The 22,095-nt window shown below is 41.7% G+C and overlaps 1 protein-coding gene across 4 annotated transcripts in view; it reads left to right on the top strand.

Annotated features, from left to right (window-relative positions):
- Positions 1 to 22,095, top strand: part of ABLIM1 (actin binding LIM protein 1) — a 201,421-nt gene that overhangs the window by 136,731 nt on the left and 42,595 nt on the right. For all 4 annotated transcript variants that reach the window (XM_064716223.1, XM_064716222.1, XM_064716224.1 and 1 more), the window contains exons 7-9: positions 13,144 to 13,231; positions 17,749 to 17,807; positions 20,107 to 20,169. In XM_064716223.1, the coding sequence (XP_064572293.1) occupies positions 13,144 to 13,231; positions 17,749 to 17,807; positions 20,107 to 20,169 (210 nt within the window). The remainder of the gene's footprint in view (positions 1 to 13,143; positions 13,232 to 17,748; positions 17,808 to 20,106; positions 20,170 to 22,095) is intronic.

Raw genomic sequence — 22,095 nt, forward strand, 5'->3', positions numbered from 1 at the left:
TCCAAAATGTGCAAACAGGATCAAGGGATACAGGTACCAGTGGGGAGTGGCCCCAGCACTTGGGCTGCATCAGTCTAAATTGAGCTGGAATACAATCTCAGTGAAAGTTTGGGTTTGTAACAGAACTAGACCAACACCCAGGAGGCTGCATAAATTCTGTATAAATTCTTCAGGAGCTTGGAAGTAATATTTAATAACTTCCAGAGGAGGAGAGTGCTGAGTTCATAGTCAGCAGATGCCTCTCCCCAAGGGAAAAATGTTGTGAATTGTGTGGCCATCAAACAGCGACACACAGGAGTGGTGAGGAAAGGTCCTGCCCCTGCCTGGCCCAGTGTCCTTTTCCTTTTTCCCTTTTCCCTTTTCCCTTTTCCTTTTTTTTCTTTCCCTTTTCCTTTAACTTTTCCTTTTTTTCCTTTCCCTTTTCCTTTCCCAGGTGGGATGGCCGAGCAGCAGCCCGGTGGGTTTGATGTGCAGGGAGGGTGATGTGCTGGCTTTGGTGGGTGTGTGCAGCAGCAGCAGGAGGAGGAGGAGGAAGAGGAGGAGGAGGAGGAGTGCAGCTCCGGGCTGGGTGCAGCTCCAGGCTCAGCAGAACCAGGCACAGCTCTGCTCCTGCCTGAGCCCCAGAGGAGTGAGGAGGAAATGGAGCTGGAGTGAAAACCCCCTCAGAGCAGGTAAACAAAGCCCTGGCTGTGGGAGCAGAGCTGAGCTGAGCTGGGAAGGGCCATGGCTGTGCTGGGAGGACAGGGGGGCAGCTTTGGGATGGAGCTGCAGGGCTGGCCAGGGGAATCAGAATGGGAACTTGTGCTTTAGTTCTGTGCACCAGAAGCAGTTTTGTTTTAAAGGCTGTGTGTAATTGTGTGGTTTGGATAAAGGTTTGGATAAAGAGAGTGCAGCTACACTTGTTTTTAAACTGCCAGGAAGAGAGGAGAATGGCACAGAGCTTGGGCTGTTTCTGACTGCAACTGATAGCTGTGTATGGAACAATGCCATTCTCTACCTTAAACAGTTCTTGATAGTGTTTCTTGGCTCTTTCAATCGCTTTGGAGATTTTTTTGCACAGAAATAAGATTAGCGTTTGTTTCTAGTTTCCCTGTTTCTAGTTTTTGCTGAGAAATGTGTTTTATCAGTTAATGTGGAATGCTGATTTTTTTTTTCTTAATGTGTGGTTTGTTTGGATAAAAGCAGGGAAATGAAAAATTTAATAGTAACTCAAAATATGGATAAATGATTCAAACAGGTTGCCTATGTAGCTGTGTAGCAACATAGATTTAACTTGATTTAGACTACCCTTCCCTGATGAAAAATACCCTGCTGTAATTACAGAGAACACCACACCATGCACAAGATAAAAAATCTAGAACAAATATACCTGCAGAAAAATTATATCAATTACTTGATGTAAAAATCTTTCTAACAGGATTTTAGTGGTTCCCCCCCCATCAAAAGATTGAATTTGGCAGGAGGGGTATCTGTAGTTGGGAAGGACTTGATTTATAAGTATCTGAAGTTGACAGAGCCCTAACAGAAGTTCAGTTGCCATGGCAGCATAATCACAAGGCATTAACTTCCCAGCAGTGGTTTGGAAACCATCCTTCAGTCAATTTGAACATCAATAGGAAGGGGAGGAATGTTAAGAGGATGTAAAGATGGTGAATAATAAGAGCAGGTTGTAACAAGTAATTTGAAAAAATAACCAATTAAAGCTTCCTTATTGCCACAAAGGGATTTGTGAAATCTCTCAGGTGCTTATAAAATTATGGCTTATCTTTATAAATTGCTTTTGTGAGTACACTGTTGCTGATTAGGATCTGTATATCCTGACAAAGCATCTTTAGCATCTATCTTGCTGATTTAGTTAAATATTCTCTAGTGTGTTTCTTGTACTAAATATTACTAAAAAAACTTTAGCAGACTGATCACAATTCTTTAAAATTACATTTCAGTAGAGGCATTTATATGAGCATAAAGTTTCTTGCCACCACCAGCAGCCTTTGTGACAAATAGCCACTGCTGGTATTCCAGTAACATGGAACAGACAAAATAAGTAGCTTTTTCATGTCTTGGAGGTTCACATAACAAATAGCAGCTTTTAGCAGAAGAGCAGCTTACATGGATGAGTATAATTTCTGTTAGCTAACTGTATTAAGAATTCAGTTGCATGTCTGTACTGCAGAACACATCTTGTTCTCTGAGAGCACACCCCTTTAGGGAAAACATAATATTTTTGTTTTGTGGCCCCCATTGCTTCTGTCCATCTTTTAAACCTTTAAATTGTGCTGGTTCTACCTGCCAGAATCACCCACAAGAGATATAAAACAAATCATGATCCCTGCCCCAAAGTGTTCAGACTGAAGCAGAAGTTCCTGCAGTGTCACAGCCCCACTGGCAGCTGGGATGTGGTGCCAGGGGAATGTGGCTGTGCACTCTGCAGCAGTGTGAAATTCCTTCAGTTACTTTTTGTTTCTCCTGGACTGAGATCACAATGAAAAATGGATTAAGTGGTGATATATTTTTTGCAGGATTCTGATGTTTTGTTTTTAATTCCTGCTTTAAGCCTTCCTATCAGTGAAAAGTTTGCAACTGACTTCTAGAAGACTGGGGTAGAACTTACACCTATCTCCCATAAAAAATAATTGTTGGGAAGAATGCAGCAATAACATGTTTGAAACCTGAGAAGTGGAGAAGAGCCTGTTGGGGCAAGTCTGTGGCTGTCACCTGTTTGTAGGAGGCTCCATCCTGGTATTGTGCTCAGCATTCACTCCATGAGGACTCAGCCACCTCTCTCCTTTGTCTGCTTTGTCAGGGTGTTCTCCTGAGGGGGAAAAAGAAAGTTAAAGAAAAAAAATACTAACCCAAAAGATATGTTTGGAATTTCTAGGGACTTTGAAGTCCATAGCGTTAGCACCTGTCTTTTATTGAGCAGGTGGTTTTACAGATGAAGAAATGGGAATATTTTAGGGGTGATAAAATGTTTGAAATGACCACCTGAAGTACAAGATGGGTAGATTTTTATTAGCTGCTTATGCTTCATTAGAAGATCATACAGGTTTAAAAGCTCTTTGGGTAGATATCTGGAATGTGTGACATTTATAAAAAGCCTTTCTCTTTTTAAGAGGGAGAATAGCACGCAGTAAGAGATGCATCTTTTCATCACCAGCAATGCAGATACTCTGGCATTTAAACTGTCTATGAAACTAGTTTGGGATTTTTTTGTGGTTTGCAGAGGTCAAGGAAATAACTCTTGTAAATCCTTTGAGTTTAAGTTAAAATATTAAGAAATTGACTTTTACATGTAGGATTTGGAGAGAGAGATTTGTTATGCATAAAGATGGATTTGCTGTTGCAGTAAAGCAGTTGCATCTTGGCTGGAAACTTTTTTCCAAGGAGTGATGAGAGTAAAAACTGAGGCAGTAAAAAACTTTAAGCAGATTTATCTCACCATCATGCTTGAACTGCTGCTGTTGAGGCAAAATCATGGGGATGCTGTAGTCAGTGGAAGATCAAATGGCAGCAAATGTTGTTAGATATCCCTTTCTGCTTTATGTCCATCAGCTCTTTCCTGCTTATCACTACAGTAATATGTGGGAATAGTTTTTCTGTGGTAAATAGAAATCCTGATTTTTATATGAAGCTGAAGTAAACAAGATGGGGAATAAAATCCCTACTGTGTCTTGGCTCCAACATGCATAGTCTGGATATTCCTGCCAGCAAGGATTCAAAAATGTACTTGTATAGTTTTGCATCTGTAATTGGAAATCATGTATATCAGCAATTAGAAGACTGATAAATAGAAAAAAAAAGGACTTCTGCCAAAAAGAAAAGGCTCTGCTTCTAGCACAGTACATGTTGGTGGTCTGACATTTATTCAAAGTTATTCTTTTTGAAAAAGAGTCAACTATTTCTCTGCACTAACTATCCACTGGTTGCCCTGAAGTCCTTTCTTATTTCCATTTTAAATTTAGTGTAACATTTACACTTTGGCCAGAATTTCAAAACAACGATTCCTGAGAAATGTCTGGATGTAGTCAAATACAGGCTCATAACTAATATGAATGATTGTGGAGTGACTGGGAACAAAAATATTAGAAGTAAATTTGTCCTTTCCCTGGGTTGTCATCTGTTGTTTGTTGTGACCTCTTGCTGTAAGAGATATCCAAAGATAGTAGTTAGCATTGCAGTTAATCAAGGATAAAACCCCATTCTTCAGACTTTTTAAAGTATTATCAGATCAGACTGGTTGCAATAGGATCAGTTTCCTACAAGAGCAGGCTCTAGTCACTAACAGAAAAAAATATTCCCTGCTTAATTCCCACACAAGATGTTTCCCTGTCAGAACAATCCATCCGTCTCCATGGTATAAACTGCCATAAATTGCATGTTGCTTTGTTTCTTACAGGCTAATTTTGTTTCATATTCTCTGGTTGTTTTCTGTGGATGTACTGAGTCTGACCTCATGCATTACTCCCCTCCTTTGGCCCTTGCAACTCTTATTTCTCTGTTGTTTTTGGGACACTCCCTGTGAAGTGAATGCAGATATGAGAGTGGAGCCCAGGCTTTGCTGGATCACATGCCAAAGCTTGCATGGTTCCTGAATCAGCCTCCTGACAGACAGCTGGAAAGGCAGTTCTGTAGGAGATGAACAAGAAAATTGGCTACAGGTACTTGGGTCTAGGGCTGTCCCAGGCTGGTTTTCTGAGAATTTTCCTCTTGGCTTTGCTGGAATAATTAATTTTGGTCCTGGGTGAGTTTAAACTCCCAAGCTCTCACTTTGTTCACCAGTCAGAGGTGGTTTGCACTTGTCCATTGAACAGTTTAACTTGAGTGTTTCCTGGAGCTGTTCTCCAGCCTTCCCCAGGGCACAGAGCCCTGCCACAGTGCTGAGCTCTCAGGGTCAGCAGCAATTTTGGGGCTGCTGCAGAACCCCAGAACTTCCCCTGGCCTTGCACTGGAGCTGTCTCAGTGAGCCACAGTCGGATCAGCCAAAGCTGCCTTCTGGCTCCAAGGGATTTTGCTGTTTAGCCAAGACAGGTCTCAGTGAACTGATTTAATTCTCTTGGAAATTTTTCCAGTGTGACCTGTGCTCCCTAGGAGCTGCCTGATGCATTTGTAAAATCTTCTCTATGAAATGCCCACTGGAATGGATTTTAAGGTCAGAAGCACTGCTAAAGTCATCCTGCTTGACCTTCTCTTTTCAAAATCAGAGCTTTTCCCTAGAAACCAAATAAAAGCTTATCCTTCGGGAAATTACCCAGTCATGAAAACTGCAGAACAATTGCAAGGCCAAAAATTTTCCCTCATGCTGCTTAAATTACCTTTGCTTTTTAGAAACTTCACCTTGTTTTGAGGTTAAATTTGTCTAATTCCAGCTTTTTGATGCCATAGAGTTTTCAGTGGGATTGAAAAGCTCCTGCTCTCTCCTGCTATTGCATCCTTTCTCTGCTTTTCATCACCTGTCATTGTGATCTGGTCCCCTCTAAAGCCTTTATCTGAGTAATGATTTGACTCTGAGTGCTTCAGGACCACAGCTGAAGGCTCACCTTGTGCTGATGGTTCTGCACTGAATTCCCTTCTGCAAATCCACATGGACACATCCACCAGTGCTATACAATTTTTCCGCTTTTCCTTTATATTCTTTGTATACATTAAATGATCAGAAGAGCAGGTCCTGTCAGGTACTCTGTGACAGCCTTTCCTGGGAGATTTTAATGATGTTCCCCAACTCCTCTGTCCTTTGCTGTTGCCCAGACCATGGCTCAGTCTCACAAGGCCTTGCCTTCCTGATTTGCAGGTATTTTCCATCAGTCTGTTAGAACACACTTGGTTGGTTTAGATGGCTTAAACAAGCACTGCCTGTGAGTCACCAGCAGCTTTACCAGGGCAGGTTTTGTGTTCTTGCCTTGGCCAGTGGTACCTCATGCTGTGGGTTGAAGGAAGTGATCTCTGAGGTATCTGGCTCAGCAGAGCCTCCCCTGCTATCAGAGCCATCTGTCTCAGCAATGCCTTGCTACGTTTTCCTTAAGCCTCTTTTGAGTTCGAATTATTCAGGTCTTAAATAATTTGTAAATCTTCATTCGTTAAAAACACTGTTAAAAACATCTTGCTCAATAATCAGTATCAAACAGGAAATTGGCATTGTCAAATACAGACCCTAAAGATACACATCCTGAATACTCCTGCCTTTTCTTTGTCATTTTTCATCATTTTTTATCTACAGCTCACAAGGTAATTTTGCCTGATCTGTTTTTTTTTTTTTTTTTCCACAGCATACTGTAGTAAAAATTTTTCTTGTCTTTAAATATAGTGTTCCTAGTTATTTCTTTGGTAAATTTATCTTTCCAGTTAGTTATATTTATTTCTAATTTAATTACTTAGTCATTGCCCTTTTTTTTTCTCTTTAGTTGGTATTATCTCAGTTCTTATGATTGGGGCCTGCAGCAGAATGTCTTAAAAATTGTTTGGTGTTCCTTTTATGGTTACTTTAAGATCTAGGAATATGTATGTTCCTTCCAAATGCCACATGCATGTATAATTATCTATACATATCTAACAGTACTCTCTATTTGTTTGTCCATACAAGCAATCAAATCAGCTTTGGAGATATATGCCAATTTTTGAAAATGCTAAAAAGATTTTATGTTAGGATGAGGTCCAGTATTTGTTACCTGCTGTCAGGTGCAAAACTTTCTGATTTATGAAACAATGATAAATAATAAATGTTGAGTTTTTTTAAGATACAGAGGAGGTTTGTTACTGACTTTCTAGCTGAATTTCAGCAGGTTGGAGTCAGCTGTATTTCTACTGACTGAGGAAGTTCTTTCCAGTTCGAGTTGCTTTCATTTGGGAGCTGTTGTTGCAGCACTGCAAATGCAGCTGCAGTGGATGTGACCTGCCAATGCACATCATCAGGCTCTGGTATTTGAGGAGGGGGTGGAGGGACCAGCAATCACTTCATGTGCAGAGTTAAAAGGAGAAACAGGGTGGTGTCTCCCTGCTCAATTCCAAATTCCTGCTAACTCAGTGGCTCTGTCATCCTCTGAGAGAGAACTCGAGGAGGATTTGGGGAGCGGGAGATTCCCGGTGTTGTGGAAGATTGGATATTGTGTGTATCCAGTCCAAAACCCATTCCCAGGGCTCCCTGCTGTCCCTGCACTTGTGCCACAGGGCTGGCACTCAGCACTGAACCAAGCCAAGGGCTCTGCTCTGCTCCCAGCAGGCTGGAGATGGGGCTGGAATGGTTTCACCCCCTGCTGCAGACATGGGGCACTCAGTACAGCTCAGCACTCCTGTACTGCACTCCTGCAGTCAGCACAGGGGTTTTGCTGCCTGCTGGAGTCTAAATTACAGCTATTCCAGCACTAGGCTGTGTGGAAAGGCCTTGGCACTATGCTGGAGTTACTGTAAAGTAGCTTTGCTGGTTAATTCTAATTACAAACTGGTTAAACTCCACTGTGGTGGAGTTACTGTAAAGTAACTCTGCTGGTTAATTCTAATTACAAATCCAATATGAATGTGGCTGGAAGCAGGTCCTTCAGTTTCTGAAGTATCTTTTCATGTCAAAAATCATGCTAGACAAAATGCATACAAGAGAAAGGAATATTTACTTATCTAATGCTTTGTGGAGCCTAAAGATTACAGAAGCTATAGAAAGCCCACACCTGTACTTATAAACTGGAGCTGTTCCAGCATTGTTGAGAAATAGAGAAGGAATTTGTGTCAGATACTTGCTGCTGAGGAGTTCAGAATTTAAAAAATAATCTTGCAGTAAATGGAGTTTAAAGAAAATTAAATGCTAAGTGCTGGATTTTGCTCTATGAAACAAAATAGGTAGATCATAAATCACGTTGTATAAATATAAATTATTACAAAAAATGAAATAACAAAATACAAAATACAGTGCATGTATTTCTTCTGGATTGCTTCTGATTTGACTACATATTCAGTTAGTGGGGTTAGGTGTCTGGTGCTTAAATCTGTAATAAGATCCTAACAGAGATGATGCTGCACTCCTGGCAGTAGGCAGTAAAGTTGTATTTGCAGTTGCTTTGCTCCTTTGTACTGCCCACAAGATTTTAGCCAGCTGCTTTGGGTTCCTGTGGATGCATTTCTTAGTTTAGTTGAATTCCCTTCTCTCTACTGACCTGCTGTTAACTGTGCAAGTAACATGAATTCTCAGCTTTGGCCCTGTGTGTAGCAATAGGTGTATTTGCCCTGTAAAGACAGAATGAGGAGCTCCATAAAGGCCATAATTGACAGCTGAACATCTCACCTGTGTGTGCAGCTTGCTCAACTTTGGGTGTTGCAGGAAAGTGAGAACTCAAGAAGAGCTGACAGTGCAATCACAAGCAACTTCTAGGATCTTTCTAAACCAAGTGCAGTTGGTGTTGAGCTGCCACAAGAGCTGTTTCTTCATGCCAGTATAGAGCAGTTTCACAGCTGGGGATTTAACCTGAGTGATTACTCACATCTCTGCTACAAGGAAAGCTGTATTCCATGCAGTGAATAATTGCACTGCTGTCAGCAGCAGCTGATGGGTATGACACCATTGTGTGTGGATGGAATTATTAACATTAATAAGTTACAAAGTTTATTACAGTCCATCCATTAAGGGATATACCAGCACAACATTGTCAGTCACTGTTGGAATGCTGGGAAGTATTTTTTGTATAAAATCAGACACTGGGCATGAATTAACAGTGCAAGTGCTCATACCAGCAGGGCAGCTGGGGTTTTGTTTCCCCCAGGGCAGCCCAGCAGTCATTGGTGGGCTCAGAGGGTCTCCCATGTCCCTCCCATGCCTGTTGTCATTCAGATTTACAGTCACAGCCTCACGCTCCATTTCCCACTTTTCCCCAGTCGTGTCTGTTGCAGCTCCCCCAGCTTGGGAACTGCCAGTGTGAGCTCTGCTTCCTGCTGCTCCATCCTGCTGCAGGTTGAACAGAGGCAGAGGCTCTGCTGAGAGCTGCTTCTATTGAGATGTTGTGACAGGAGTGTAAACAACAGCTTTAGAAGGTTTCAAATTATAAAGATGCAAATTAGACAAGGACTAATTTAAAAAAAATATTACTTTCCTTCCATTGGGAGTAATAAAGAAACTTATGGCAGATTCTGAAATCCTTTAGAAGCAAAGAAACTGCATTTCTGTTTTATTTTTTCTGAGCACAGATATTTGTAGTGACTTGCTCAACAGATAAGAGCCTGGGAAAAATGAGTGGACAGTTTGGGTCAGGATGTTATTAGAAGCAAATTTTGGTCTTCATACTGTTTATGCTATTCCAGCCACTCGTGAGATCACAGAAGCCTGCAGAGAAGGAAACAATGGAATTTGATGTTACACTGAACATCAAACAGGGTTGAAGGTTCTGTGACCTCTGCAAGTAATTAAAATAAAGCTTCAGTGGAAAATGGTAGGCTACTGCCACAGTTCCTGTTTTACAATTCATGACATTCCTTAAGGGGTTTAAAAGATGAGTCTGAATTATTCTTTGTGCTGCTGCAAAGTCTTTAGGAGAGTTTAGAAATCAAGTCATTCTCCTCAGAGCCATGGCAGGAATAGATATTGGATAGGTTTGTCTCTCAAATGGGCCTATAATAACTTCATAAAAACTAAAAAAAAAAAAAAAAAAAAAAAAAAGGAAGAAAGGGAAGTGCTTTTACTCTCAGATTCTCAGATACTCTTTCAACTACATAATAGTTTTGGTAGTATTTAAAGAGAAAAGTAAAGCTTTCTACATGTTTAAAAGCTCTCTGTCAGTGACTGCTGAGTTATCTCTGAAAGGAGAGTGAACGAGTGCAGCTGTGCAAATGTAACACAGCAAATATGCACTTAATTGTGTCCTTTGGCCAGCAGAACATGTCTGTTGGTAATTAGTTCTTCCTCTACCAGACCCACTGGCATGTGAGCTCTCCTAGTGTGATTCTTGTTATTGTTCTCTCTGGCTCTTGTTCACTGTTGTTCTGGAAGGAAGGACGGAGCTGAAGGCATGAGTAATAGGAAATCTTAAGCTCTCACGTTCACCAAAGAGGAAAACATTTATTTAATCAGCCTAGAGCTTTACAAGCACTCAGAGAATAAAAGTTAGGCTTGTGGGAAGTGGGGGCAGAGGGGTTGGACTCAGAAAATACAGCTCTTGGCTTTTGAAGTGCTGTTACCCCGGGGTTAATTTCAGTGCAGGGACTTCTTCAGCTGGATTTTTGGGACAGGTTGTGTCAGCTTGTCTGCAGGTGTATTTGCAGCTCTTGGGTTGGAATAATTCTTGCAATACCCAGCACTGCTTTCCCTGACAGCCAGAAGTGACAGTACATTTTTGTCTTCAGGAGGTCCCCAAACAAGCAGAGTTTATCAAGTGAAGGCAGATGAGCACCGTGTGTGTTGGAGCATCAGCAGGGTGACAGGGTTGCACAGGAGCTCACAGAGGGGTGTTCAGCTGGTGCTTCAGGTACCTCCAAACCCTTTATTTACCTTTTAGACTGGTAGAGGTGTCTCAGCTGGGTGCACACAGTGTGTAACCCAGTGCCTCTGTTCTGCCACCTCTCACTCAGGACAGCTGAGTGAGAAGACAGAGCCTTTAACCCTCTCTCACCTCGACTGAAGAATGTTTGGGGCAAATGTGCACTGAATCAGTGTTTCCTGGAGGATTGAGGTGCAAACCTTTTGATGCACAGCACAGTAGCATGAGATCCCAGAAAGTTGCACACTGAACACACTGAATGAGGGTTTAGTAGCCCTATTAGGGCAAAAGCAGATGTCTCCAAAGTGTGAATATTTCATTGACTTGTAGATGCAAAAGTCTGTCCAAATACATTATAAATGACTGATTTTTAGCATCCATTTTCCCCGATGATCACAGCAAGTCAGGCATAGCAAGATGAGTCCTGAATTAGTTGAGATTCAGAATGTTCTCCAGCCAATACCTGCTGTAGGAAGGTAGAGTTGTAGAGTTTCTACACTCATGAGTTGTGGAAACATTACAGAGGCAGAAGACTCATGAAACTGTTTTGGAAGTGTTTAACAACAACTGCAGCTGCTCTGGTATGTCACTGCCCCAAAACCTCTCCAGTGCAGGGTGTGTTCTCACTTGGACATGCAGGGCTGTGTTATCTGGGGCGTGGTGTTCATTCATCATCACTCACACCAGGATAAAATTTATCCAGTTGTTTCAGTCTCAGGGAAAGACCTGATAAACTTGAAATTGATCCCTCTGGCTGTTGGGAAGAGGCAGGTGTACATGGTTTGAACTTTATTCCCTAGACAGTAGCTTATCAGAAATTTCCCCAGGAAAATTAAACTTCAGAGAGGCCACAGGTCTACACACAATAATGTGGTGAATTCTGGATTTCTTTATCTTATAAATTCCAGTCTTGAATGAAACTAGTTGGACACCTGAGAGGTTAAATAATTGCTAGGGAGAGTGAGAGATGAAGAAGGCAGCCAGTAATGAAAATGAGAGAGAATGAGCATTAACTGTGTTTTCTCTCTCAGTTCAATATTAGCTTTGTTGATGCAAGTCAAACATCATTTCTATGTTTTCTCCCTCATTAGCTTTTCTTCCTTGAGTAAGCAGATTTTGTAGTGACTTCTCATTTTCCCTTTTAATAGAGACCCTGTTTTGCCTGATAGCTCTAAATCTGCTTTACTAAGAACACCTAAATCCCATTACTCTGGTGGATTTTGTCCCTGAAGTGCAGGAATCCACAGTAAATGCAGGATCTGATTAAGAGAAGCACAGGATTTTTGCAGCTGAACAGTGAAATGTATAACTAAACTAACAGCACACTGAGTCGTCTTCTCTGGCCTTGTATTGCTGAAGTTCCTGGATGTGAGTTATTAAAATTGAATGGTGCAACTTTGGCTGTAGAGCTGGGTGGTAGAGCTTATTTTCTGGTAGCTGTCAGGTACTTTAATCCATGTACTTCATCATCTAATATACATATATATGTATGTATGTCTGTGTGTGTGTGTGTGTGTATGTCTGTGTTTAAATAAAAAGCCTGTGTAATGAATGTCATATGTGAACCAAAAATATGTTGTTATTCTCCTCAATAGACAAAATGAAAGGCTGAATTTAGTAATGCTAATGGTCTTAAGTATAGTGAGGTAGGAGATAGTTTTGATGGCATTTTGTAAGTCAGCTAGACTTATAAAATGTGCATATAGCATCTCAGTGGATGGGGAAAAATTGTGAAAAAGGACTTGAGGTTAATTTGTTTGGAAAGCCAGATACAAATTCAAAGACTTTTAGAATTCTTTACTTGTCACTATGAGGGGTCATTTTCTAGCATTAATAATTTTTCTATTTAAAAGCCTGATGTGGACACTTTGTGCTTAGTTTATGATGTGGGGAAGCTAATGTATTGATTGCTTTGGTCTCCTGAAGAGAAGAAATCGCATTAATATTTATACCTTGATTTTTCCTGTCCTTATAGACCTGAAATCTGATCAGCTTTACCTATTAATGGTATCAATGTATTTAAGAGACTGAATGACTCAGTGGATTTGGATTTGGGTAACAGGATCTAGGGTATTTAGGACCTTTACAGCAGGAGTTCAAATTCAGCTCAGGCTGTCTGTGCTGGTGCAGCTTCTGAAGTCAGGGATCTGGGAATTAAATTAATGGTCCCAGAAGTGGCTCTGGAGAGGTTTTTTTACTAATACCCATGGCAGCAGTGTAGGGAAGAAGGCCAGGGAATGAAATGGCAGGTTGAAAACTCATTAATTGGCAAAATGAGGAGGCAGCATGTTCACCCAAATGAACTGCAGTGTGACATTCATTGCCTTGGACTGGTAGGTGATTTAAAAAGATGTTTGTCAAATCCTGGAGAACAGGTACCTTAGGATGTAGCTCCTAGCCAGGAGGACACTGATTGCTCTAATGGGAAGGTGTGATGGGGAAGGCCTGTTCTGTGCTGCCTTTTCTCTTACAGGCTTTTCCCCAAGCAGCCACTGCTGAGGACAGGGCAGACCTCAGGGCTGAAGCAGCATGGCACAGCTCACATCCTCAGTGCTATTGTCACATCATGAGGGCAGGGTTGTAGCAAAACAGGTGAACTAGAAGAAAAAGGGCAATGGTCGGCCAGCAAATTATGTGTGCTCAGAAAACAATGCAATGCATTTGTCCCTCATGTTCCTTTTTTGTTTTTGTTTAGGCAGGTGACAAGCATTATCATCCAAGCTGTGCACGATGCAGCAGATGCAACCAAATGTTCACAGAAGGAGAAGAAATGTATCTGCAAGGTAAGGATGTCTCCATTCCAAAAGAAGAAAATCAGACATTGTGATTTTTCTGTCACAGACCTCAGGAATTTATAAACCGTCCCCATGTAGTATGTCCAAGGGGAACTATAGTCATCCTGTCCTCAGTAATGTTCTCATCTTTTTTCACTTGATACCCTTCTGCTCTATTAGGTGGCCATAACTGTGGCTTTGCAGGGACTCTGCACCCTTGCTGAGGCAGCCTGTGCTTGCTAAAAGATGAAATCTATTAGGCTGCCTCTGAATTTGCCATCTCATGGATAGTTATCCCCAGAATGGTTCTGTGAGATACCATACAAAGTGAAGGGATTTCCCCTGATTTCTGCTGATCAGTTTCTGTGCTATTCTGGATTCCACTCCAAACTGTGAAAGGCAAAGGAAAATCTTGCAGAAGCTGCAGTGAATTTGCTTTAAACCATGTAGACCTCATTTCTCATGCACATGGACAGAGTCTCTCCTGCAGTTTTTAATTATATTTTCTTCCCTTGCCTACCTCCCTTTTATCTGGTCATATATCTCTTTTTATTCCCATGTACTTTATTTATATATCTTTCTATAGCCGCCTCTTTCTTGTCTGTTCATCTGATTTTCATCTCTCCTTTATTGTGAAGAGTCTTGCACTCCCTGTTATTGCCAAGCTTGGTTTCTTTGTGATCATTTCACATAAAAAAGAATATTCTCTTTTCTTTGATGGAAAGGTATCCTTGTTCTGAATCCCACCTACTCTCTGAGAGGGTGGTATACTCACTATAAAGTTATTTTTATTGCTTGCTGTAGTATTACTGTTGGTAGAAGGATGTATACTACCCATTTATGTAAGCCAGAAATGAAAGTGAAAAAGGCAGATACATGTTGGGATTCTTTATATTACACTTAGGTTAGAAAATTTGATGTACTTGAAAAGTAGAAGAATAGTGAAAGAAATATGAAAGTGTTGTCACAGCCATTTCTTGAAATCCTGAGAAGTTCTTACTGGAGGAGTTCCAAAATAGGATAATATTGTTGAGGCATTCCTTTGAAGCTGACTTGTTTTATTTTGTAGTTTGTCCTTCCTTGCAGTCCCTCTCTCTCATCTCTCCCTGACCTCATACCTCAGTCATCTTATTCCAGCTGTGCCCAGAGCAGGATGTGAAATGGTGGAGCTGCTCTGTTGGCAGGAGCAAGGAGAGGCTGGAAGAGGGCTGGGTGGGAGCTGCTGCTTTCTGATGGCAAATTGGAAAAACTAACTTGAAAGCAGCTCTTACAGCATCTGGCACATCTTAGTTTCCTCACATGATGGTGTGGTAAAGTACAGGCAGAGTTCAAAATGAGCTTCAGATCATCCTGTGCTGTCATTAATTAATAACAGCCACCTCCAGCTAGTGCCATTTGTACCAGTCTAGCACAGAGTGGGACTTTGGGTTAATTGGGCAGGTTTTGGTGCAAATCCTACAGATCAAAATAAGACAGAAGGTATCACTTTTACTTAAACTAGGCTGGAGTTTGTCCTGGACAAGTTCAGGTGGTAGGAAAGGGGAGAGGAGAGAAACCTGGCAGCAGCTTGATCTGCTGTTCTCAGTGCACCTCTCTTTCTGTGGTTATGAATCAATGTTCCTGCTGCTCAGGGGAGGAGCACCTCAAAGTGCATTGCTTTATTGTTCACAGGATGTTTTCTGGCTAAATGCTGTAATTGCTGAGTGTGCTGCACACTGTGCTGCCAAAGCTTTCCTTGCTGAATTCAGCCTGCTTGGAAGTGTGAGGACCTAAAAGCCTTTCCTGTGCAAAGCTCTCAGCTGAAATGCATATCCTGGCTCCATCCAAATCACTGCCCCCAGGGTGCAGAATAACAGCATTCCAAGCATTTCTCTGAAACAGAAATACAACACCACAACAATAAAGCTAGAACAAAAATCATGTTGTTGATAAAATACACAAAAATAGGTGGCTCCCATCTCACTTGTAATTGTCCACTCCCTAGAATAGGAAAGCACTGTCTTGGTATTGCTTTGTATAATAGAGAAGCCTGGCAGGATTGTGGTATGAACTTGTATTAGAAATGTTGGGAAACTGCAAAAAGAGAACATGGACAAACAAGCTCTCTGTCTTGGGGCTTTCTGTGTTAAGGATGGCTGGAATAATGCTGGCAGAAACACTCTGGCTTGGCACTGCTCCAACACATGAAGCAGCACCAGAACTTCTCTTTCCCATTGACTTCCTGGTAATACATTCTTTTATGGGCTGCCCCACAAGGCTGAGCTAGGATTGCCCAGTACTTAGAGGGATACTGGTGTTGAAATAATGGTATGTGCAAAGTTGAAAGCTGAATAAATGAGCATGCTAGTTGGTGTTTGCCAGGTAAGCAAACAAACATATGTTAAGAATGGAAATAATCACAATTTGCTGTTTCCAGCAGTAAAAGAGAGGAGTGATGCAGCTTGGGAGTTTGCACCCTTGCAAGCATTTCAAAACAGTTTGGATAAATAGTATCTACAAAATGCAGGCGGCTCTGAGTTCAAGATCACAAAAAACATGCACATTTAACTTTTTAATCCTACTCTGTCTGATTTGGGTTTTTGAATGTCCCATCTTTCAAATCTCTTTATCATTTTGTGAAAGGAACTCTACAACCCTTAGCTAGGTTTCACCATGAAAATGACATCCAGGTTCCTGTATTTCTTGTTCACTTTCAGCATTCCCACAGGGTGTCCCAGTTTGTGATAAATACTGCCCAAAATGCAGTGACAGCTTTCTCACTGATGGTAGGGAAAGTTTAACAGAAAAGAATCTGTTAGAGAAACTGTTAAATTTGGGAAGACTCCTAAGATCATCAACTCCTGCCATTAATCTAACAGTGAGGTACAGAGGAATGGGGATCATTTTTCTCAAGGCCACACAGGAAGGAAGCTCAGAGCTGGATTTGAGACTTGAACTAAAATCTTCTGAGTCTTAGTTCATCCTTGAGCAATAAGTGTCATATTCAGAGGAGTATTACTCAGACCACTTCTTTTAACATGAACTTACAGCCTTATAACCTGCACTCTGCTCCTCCTGCTGGCCAGGGCACAGCTCCCTCTGATCCTGCAGGCTCTGCAGGGTCCTGGCTCTGAGGCTGCTGTTTGTTTACAGAGAAGGCTCTCGGTGCACTTCTCCCTGGTGTCTGATGGCTTCCCTCTGCCAAAGGCACAGTTTCTTCTTCCTCAGCTTAGACTCACAGCCAGACACCTCAGACCTTGCTCCAGAGTCACAGCATTCTCTCCTCTCCTGGTGATGGCTGTGCTGTGCACTGCTGGGCAGTGAAACGATCCCTGCTGCTCTTTACTTCTGCACCAAGCCATGTTAGAAGAAAGTCTCCAGGGCCCCTGACACATCCTTCTCCTGTCCTCTGAGGGTGGGGTTTCCTCTGGCTGCTTTTGAGCTAATAGTCACCAGCAGGAGACCTGGGCTTGGCTCTGTTTGGTTTCTCTGTGGGCAGAGGCAAGAGGTGATGTTCCCCCCTGCAGACAGTCAGGGCTCTGGGTTGGCTTTGTGGTGACTGGAATGAAGGATGAATCTGGTTGCAGCTGCAGTCAGTGTTAAAAATCAGTGTTAGTCTCTGCTCTGTTTTATCTTGGCCAATGCCTTCAGCAGCTTTCCAGCAGTGACCACAGTTTACACTCTGTTTCAGAGGGCAGCTGAAATGGGATGGAAATGCCCCTGACATCACACAGTCCTTGAGGACAGCAGGATATTCCTACTTTAAGCATAAGAAAGAATCTCATATTTTAGGAAACAAACGGCAGAGGACTTGACTTTTTTAGTAGGATATATAGCTGGAATATGCTGTGTGGAAGCCCCAGTGCCACACACCAGGGCACAGGGTAGAAGTGCTGTGTGTGCCAATGGCAGGTTTGGTGTGCTGGGATCCAGGGAGAGGCTCTCACGTGCAGCTGTGCACCACCTGTCATCCTGGGCTCTCACACACTGCCACTGGGTCACACACAGCCCTGGCTCTTGCACTGGCAATTTTTTAATTTTGGTTTTCCTTATGCATTTTGCATAAGGGAAGGTGTGATCTGAGTAGTACTTTGCAGTAACTGAGTATGATACCTATTTATCAATGGACTTACAATCAGTAATTCCTTTCTAAGTGCAGGGCAATACATAAGGGGAGAACAGATCAGGTATCTGTGGCCCAGTTCCTTTGCTCTTACCCTCCAGCCTGCCAGAGGAATCCTCTCTCTTTCAGTTCCTCCAGCTGGTGCTTGCTGACTGTTGCTGCTTGGGGCTGCTTGAGTTTTAATTAAGAATGTGTGCAAAGTGCTTTGACAGCCTCAGGACAAAGCTGCTGTAGGTACACCAAGGATTTGAATACTTTTTGTTTCCCTTGTATTTCCCATGAGCTAGACCTTAATGTGAATGAACTCTCAGTTCATACAGATTCAGCATCTGATGCAATGAAGAGATTCTCTTTAATAACTGGCTTGCAATGAGCAGAAGTCACCTGCTTTGCCCTGAATAAAGCTGTGTTTGTCCTCCCTCAGGTTCCACTGTCTGGCATCCCGACTGTAAGCAAACCACTAAGTCTGAGGAGAAACTCCGGGTAAGCTGAACTCATGGCTCACTGACACACCATGCCTTTTGCACACACAATAATTGAATGTTGTTTTTAAAAGAGTGACTTTTTCCATGTTTTTTTCGCATAGCTGTCACAACTCTGGCAGAATATACAGTGGAGGCACTTCAGAGGTATTGCTCTGATTTTTAGGCTTACCACCTTCACATACCTGTCTCAGTGCACTGCCTTAAAGATAGTGTCATTTACTGACATACAGACGTGGCCAAGTATCTAAGACACTTCATTTCATATCTCAATTGTTGTGAGAGAGACTCCTAAGGAGAAGATATGAACAGGGCAAATGCTATCATATATTTTAGTGGTTTTGCACATCTGTGTAATTGCTCTATAGTTCTCCCCTGTTCTGCGTGGTTATTTGCAGCATTTAGACAAGATGAACTCTTGTTTCTTTGCCATCCAAGTGAGCCTCAACCTAAAGTGGTCCTGATTTGAATGCCAAAAAGAGCCACAGTTACCCTTGGAGTTACATCAGCATATACAGACAAACTTTCTGGGTCAAATCCTCGGTGACAATAATGCTGCACTGATACATGCTAGAGCCTGGCTTTTTGCATGAACCAGGCAATTCTGAGCCCTTATTCACTGATTCATCCTCTGGACAATTTTCTCTTTTTGATGTCTCAGTTGGTCCCTAGAATTTTGCTCATTTTCCAGGATATGAATATGAGAGACTGTATATGAATAAATTATCGTTCAGATATGGAAACTATGAGGTACTGGTACGGAGATACCTGTGACATCCTGTGGGTTGTATTCTGTGTGGGTCTTATTCACAGGAAGCCACATCCTCTAGCATTTATTCCAGTACACTGGTCTGTAAAGCATCCTCCACAGAGAAGTTGTTATCCTCATAGGTAATGTGCAGGTAAAATGCTGTTGAGCAGGGTTAGTGTGAGCAAAACCATAACTGGCCCTGTGGTCTAGAATGGCCAAACCTCAGTGCAGGTACCATCCAGCTCTCACATATTGCCCTGTCCTGACGTTTTGTAAGAGAATGGAAAATGATGCCAGACTGGATTTTCTTCCTCATTTAACGGTTTGAATGTAAGACAGTATTTTGGCCATGCTTAAGTGTCAGAATGCTTTTGCCTTGTAGTACTTGGTTGCAGTACAATGCCTCCCTTTCACTTGGACCCAGGAGTTTTATCAAAGCACTCCTGACTACACTGTGGCCCTTATTAGCCTTCTCCAGCTGACCTCATAAATCAGTTTGCTTGTTTCCATTCCCCATGGAAATGGCTGTAGTCCTCTTCAAGTATTTCCCTTTTTGTCAGTATTCTCCCCCCGCAGCTAATTTTAATTGAAGTGAGGGAAATAAATGGAATCACTCACCTGCAAGGCATTGCCTAAGTGAGGAAGAGGATGTGAAGCTGAAGAAGGCAGCTTGAGGGAGCATCTGAGCAGTGTGACAGCAGAGCTGTCCTGCAGCACCATGCTCCTGGAGAAGACCTTAATAGGTTTAATAGGTCCTTTAAAGGCATTGATGAATGCACCATACTGAAGCTGGCTGAGATGCACCATTTTTAGGTTCTATGATACATCATAGATTGTCTGCTGTGGTGCAAAGTCAGAACCTTATTTTAATATCAGCTGGAGTTCACTTTGATGACTTTGACATGTGCTTCATCCTGTTGACCTAAATGAAGACAGTAGCAAACAGGTAGGTACAGAAACAAACAAAACTGGGAGTACTGTTTGCTATTTGAGCATGTCAGCACTAAATTGGGATATGTACTTTGATTGAATTTTAGTTTTTTATTCAGAGTCAGGCCTAGATTTTCTGGTGGTTCTGCAAAAAGCCAGTGCCATTGCCTATTTGCTTGCTGGGTTTCCTTTCCCTGTAGAACAAACCAAAACAAAAACCCTTTTATCACTGAAGTAACTTCAGAAGTTTTCAGCAAGTTCTGTTTTCTCTCAGTGACTGAATTGTGATATAAACTAATCAGCATTTGAGCTGGTCAGGATCTGAGAGGGAGTTCGTAAAAGCAATGGTTGCTTTAGATCTTTTCCCCATGGATATTTGTGGAAGTTTGCAAAGACAAAACAAGCAGAAAACAAAGCAACCATATGCATCTTACAAAAATATATAGTTTGGTGTTTATTTACAACTGTCTGGCTGTTATGATTCTGCAGCAGTCAGTAAGTAACAGAAACTATAACACAAGCAGATGATAAAAACTTAATTGAAAAAAAGAGCTTAACCACTGAACTGGGGAAACTGCTTTCCTTTTCACTCATTTTTCCCTTTTGTGTTCCATGACAGCATTCCTCATCTGAGTTCTTTTATCCAAAGAGTCTGGTTCTGCGCAGGCCACGCTCTGCAGAGGTTTGCTGTTGTGTTTTCATAGTGTTGATAATGATCTTCTTTACTGAGAAGATTCCTCATTACTGTCATTTGCTGCGCTTGCTACTACTCCTGCCACACAGCTTTCCTGCTATCACTTGCCACCATGGGCACTGACGCTGTATTTTGCATCACTTGTTTCAGTGTTGCTTGTTAATTCTCACATTTTTTTAATTTTGTTTAATGAAATGCTTACAATTAACTGTTTTATTTTAGATTCAGTGAGCTTTTGGGGTCTGTAGTATTGGTCTTCCAGTATTTCAGAGAGTTTTCCTTCTGAAACAAAAAATTAAGTGTACATATGAAGCAAATGAAAATGGTGAAAAATATCTGACTTTAAAGTGATGGTTAAAAAGAAATAGTTTTCCATGAACAATGACTTATGTTTTTAGGGGAAAAAAAGCCATCAGTTAGGTTGCTTCCTATTTTTTTTATATATATATTGACCAACTACCCATGAATACTTTAGTTGAGAAAATGCTAACAAAACCCCAGGTTTGGATATATTGTATGTGCTGCCTGAGAGCATTTGCCTCTCTAGTCTGGTGCATGTTCACATCTGAGTTGCAAGGTCCTTTCTGTGCTCCTGACTCTGGAGCTGTCTACTTTCAGATTTTACTGAGTTTGTTTTGCACCTACAACCACCACCCAATTCCATTTCTTCTCCCTCAGAGCAGTGTTAATTTGTTGGTTGTGTCAGCTGTGGGCTGTGTGGCTGTGCTGGTGCAGGTGCACCTGAGGTGGTTTTCAGCTGGTGATGGAGTCAGAGTGCCCTGGTGCAGACCTGGTGCAGGCTGGCAGCAGGCAGAGTCCATGCCCCTGGATTTCCTTGGTGTTGGTTTGAGCACCCCTCACATCCTTCATGGCAGAGTAGATGTAGTTGGACAGTGGAATTCAGTTCTGTGATTCAGTGGGGATTAATGCAAGCCCTTTGCCCTTTGTCCTGCACAGTGGTTTAGTTACCTAACTACTACTGAACACCTCTCTCTCTGTTAGCTACAGATCTGTGTATCAAGAAAATGCAGCATAAAGATGTGTTATCAGTGCTCCTAAGGACAGCAGTGTCTCTTCAGTCCTAGGCTTTATGGAATAAAATTTTGGAGTCTGAGAACAGAAAACTGTGGGACCATTTCACTCATCCTTTAGGCCAACGTAGTGACTTTTTGCATTTGGCTTAGTGCACATAAGTCTGAGTTTCCAGCATTGAAATCCAGGAGCTTCAGGATTAAAAACCCAAATTCTATTCAATGTATTAGAAAAACATGCAAGGCAAAATAGGAGCAGCCCATGGTAAAATACAGTGTGTTCTCCTTCTTGCTTTGTAGACTGTGTAGGGTGCAAATAACTTAGGGTCAGATGAATATCCTCTTGTGTAAATTTGGTCAGTATTAAATGCTGTTTAGATTTACATGGTGATTCTACAAAGTGTAACTCAAGGCAGATTTTGTCTTCAAGTCTTTTTCTACAGAGTAGACAAAGTACAAAGGTACTGTCCCTGTTGTTGCTATAAAAGTGGGCCAAAGGCTTGAATCTACATGAAATTTACAGTTAGAAAATGGTAGGGTGAAATCCACTGAATTCTCTGAAAGCTTGTATTGAATTCAGTATGTTCTGGACTTCCCACTTTATTTTCTTGTTCTTCCAACTTAACTTACTCTTGATGAAGGCTGAGTTTGCATGAGTAGTATTGTAGAAGTTTGTTTGGTCCCAACATATCTTCAGTGATTACTTGCTGAAAATTCATTCTCCCTTCTGGCCTTTATGTCCAGAAAGGAAAGAAAAATTAGTCATAACCTATTAATATCTGTGTCTGTGTGAGTTTGAACTAAACCTGTTCACTAGTTTTGTGTTGATGTATATTTAGTGTAGAGAAATAAGGAATGCATGAATTTCAAGGAAACAGTCTTG

This window comes from Zonotrichia leucophrys, chromosome 6 (genome assembly GCF_028769735.1).
Source record: "Zonotrichia leucophrys gambelii isolate GWCS_2022_RI chromosome 6, RI_Zleu_2.0, whole genome shotgun sequence".
In the NCBI taxonomy this organism is placed as follows: Eukaryota; Metazoa; Chordata; class Aves; order Passeriformes; family Passerellidae; genus Zonotrichia; species Zonotrichia leucophrys.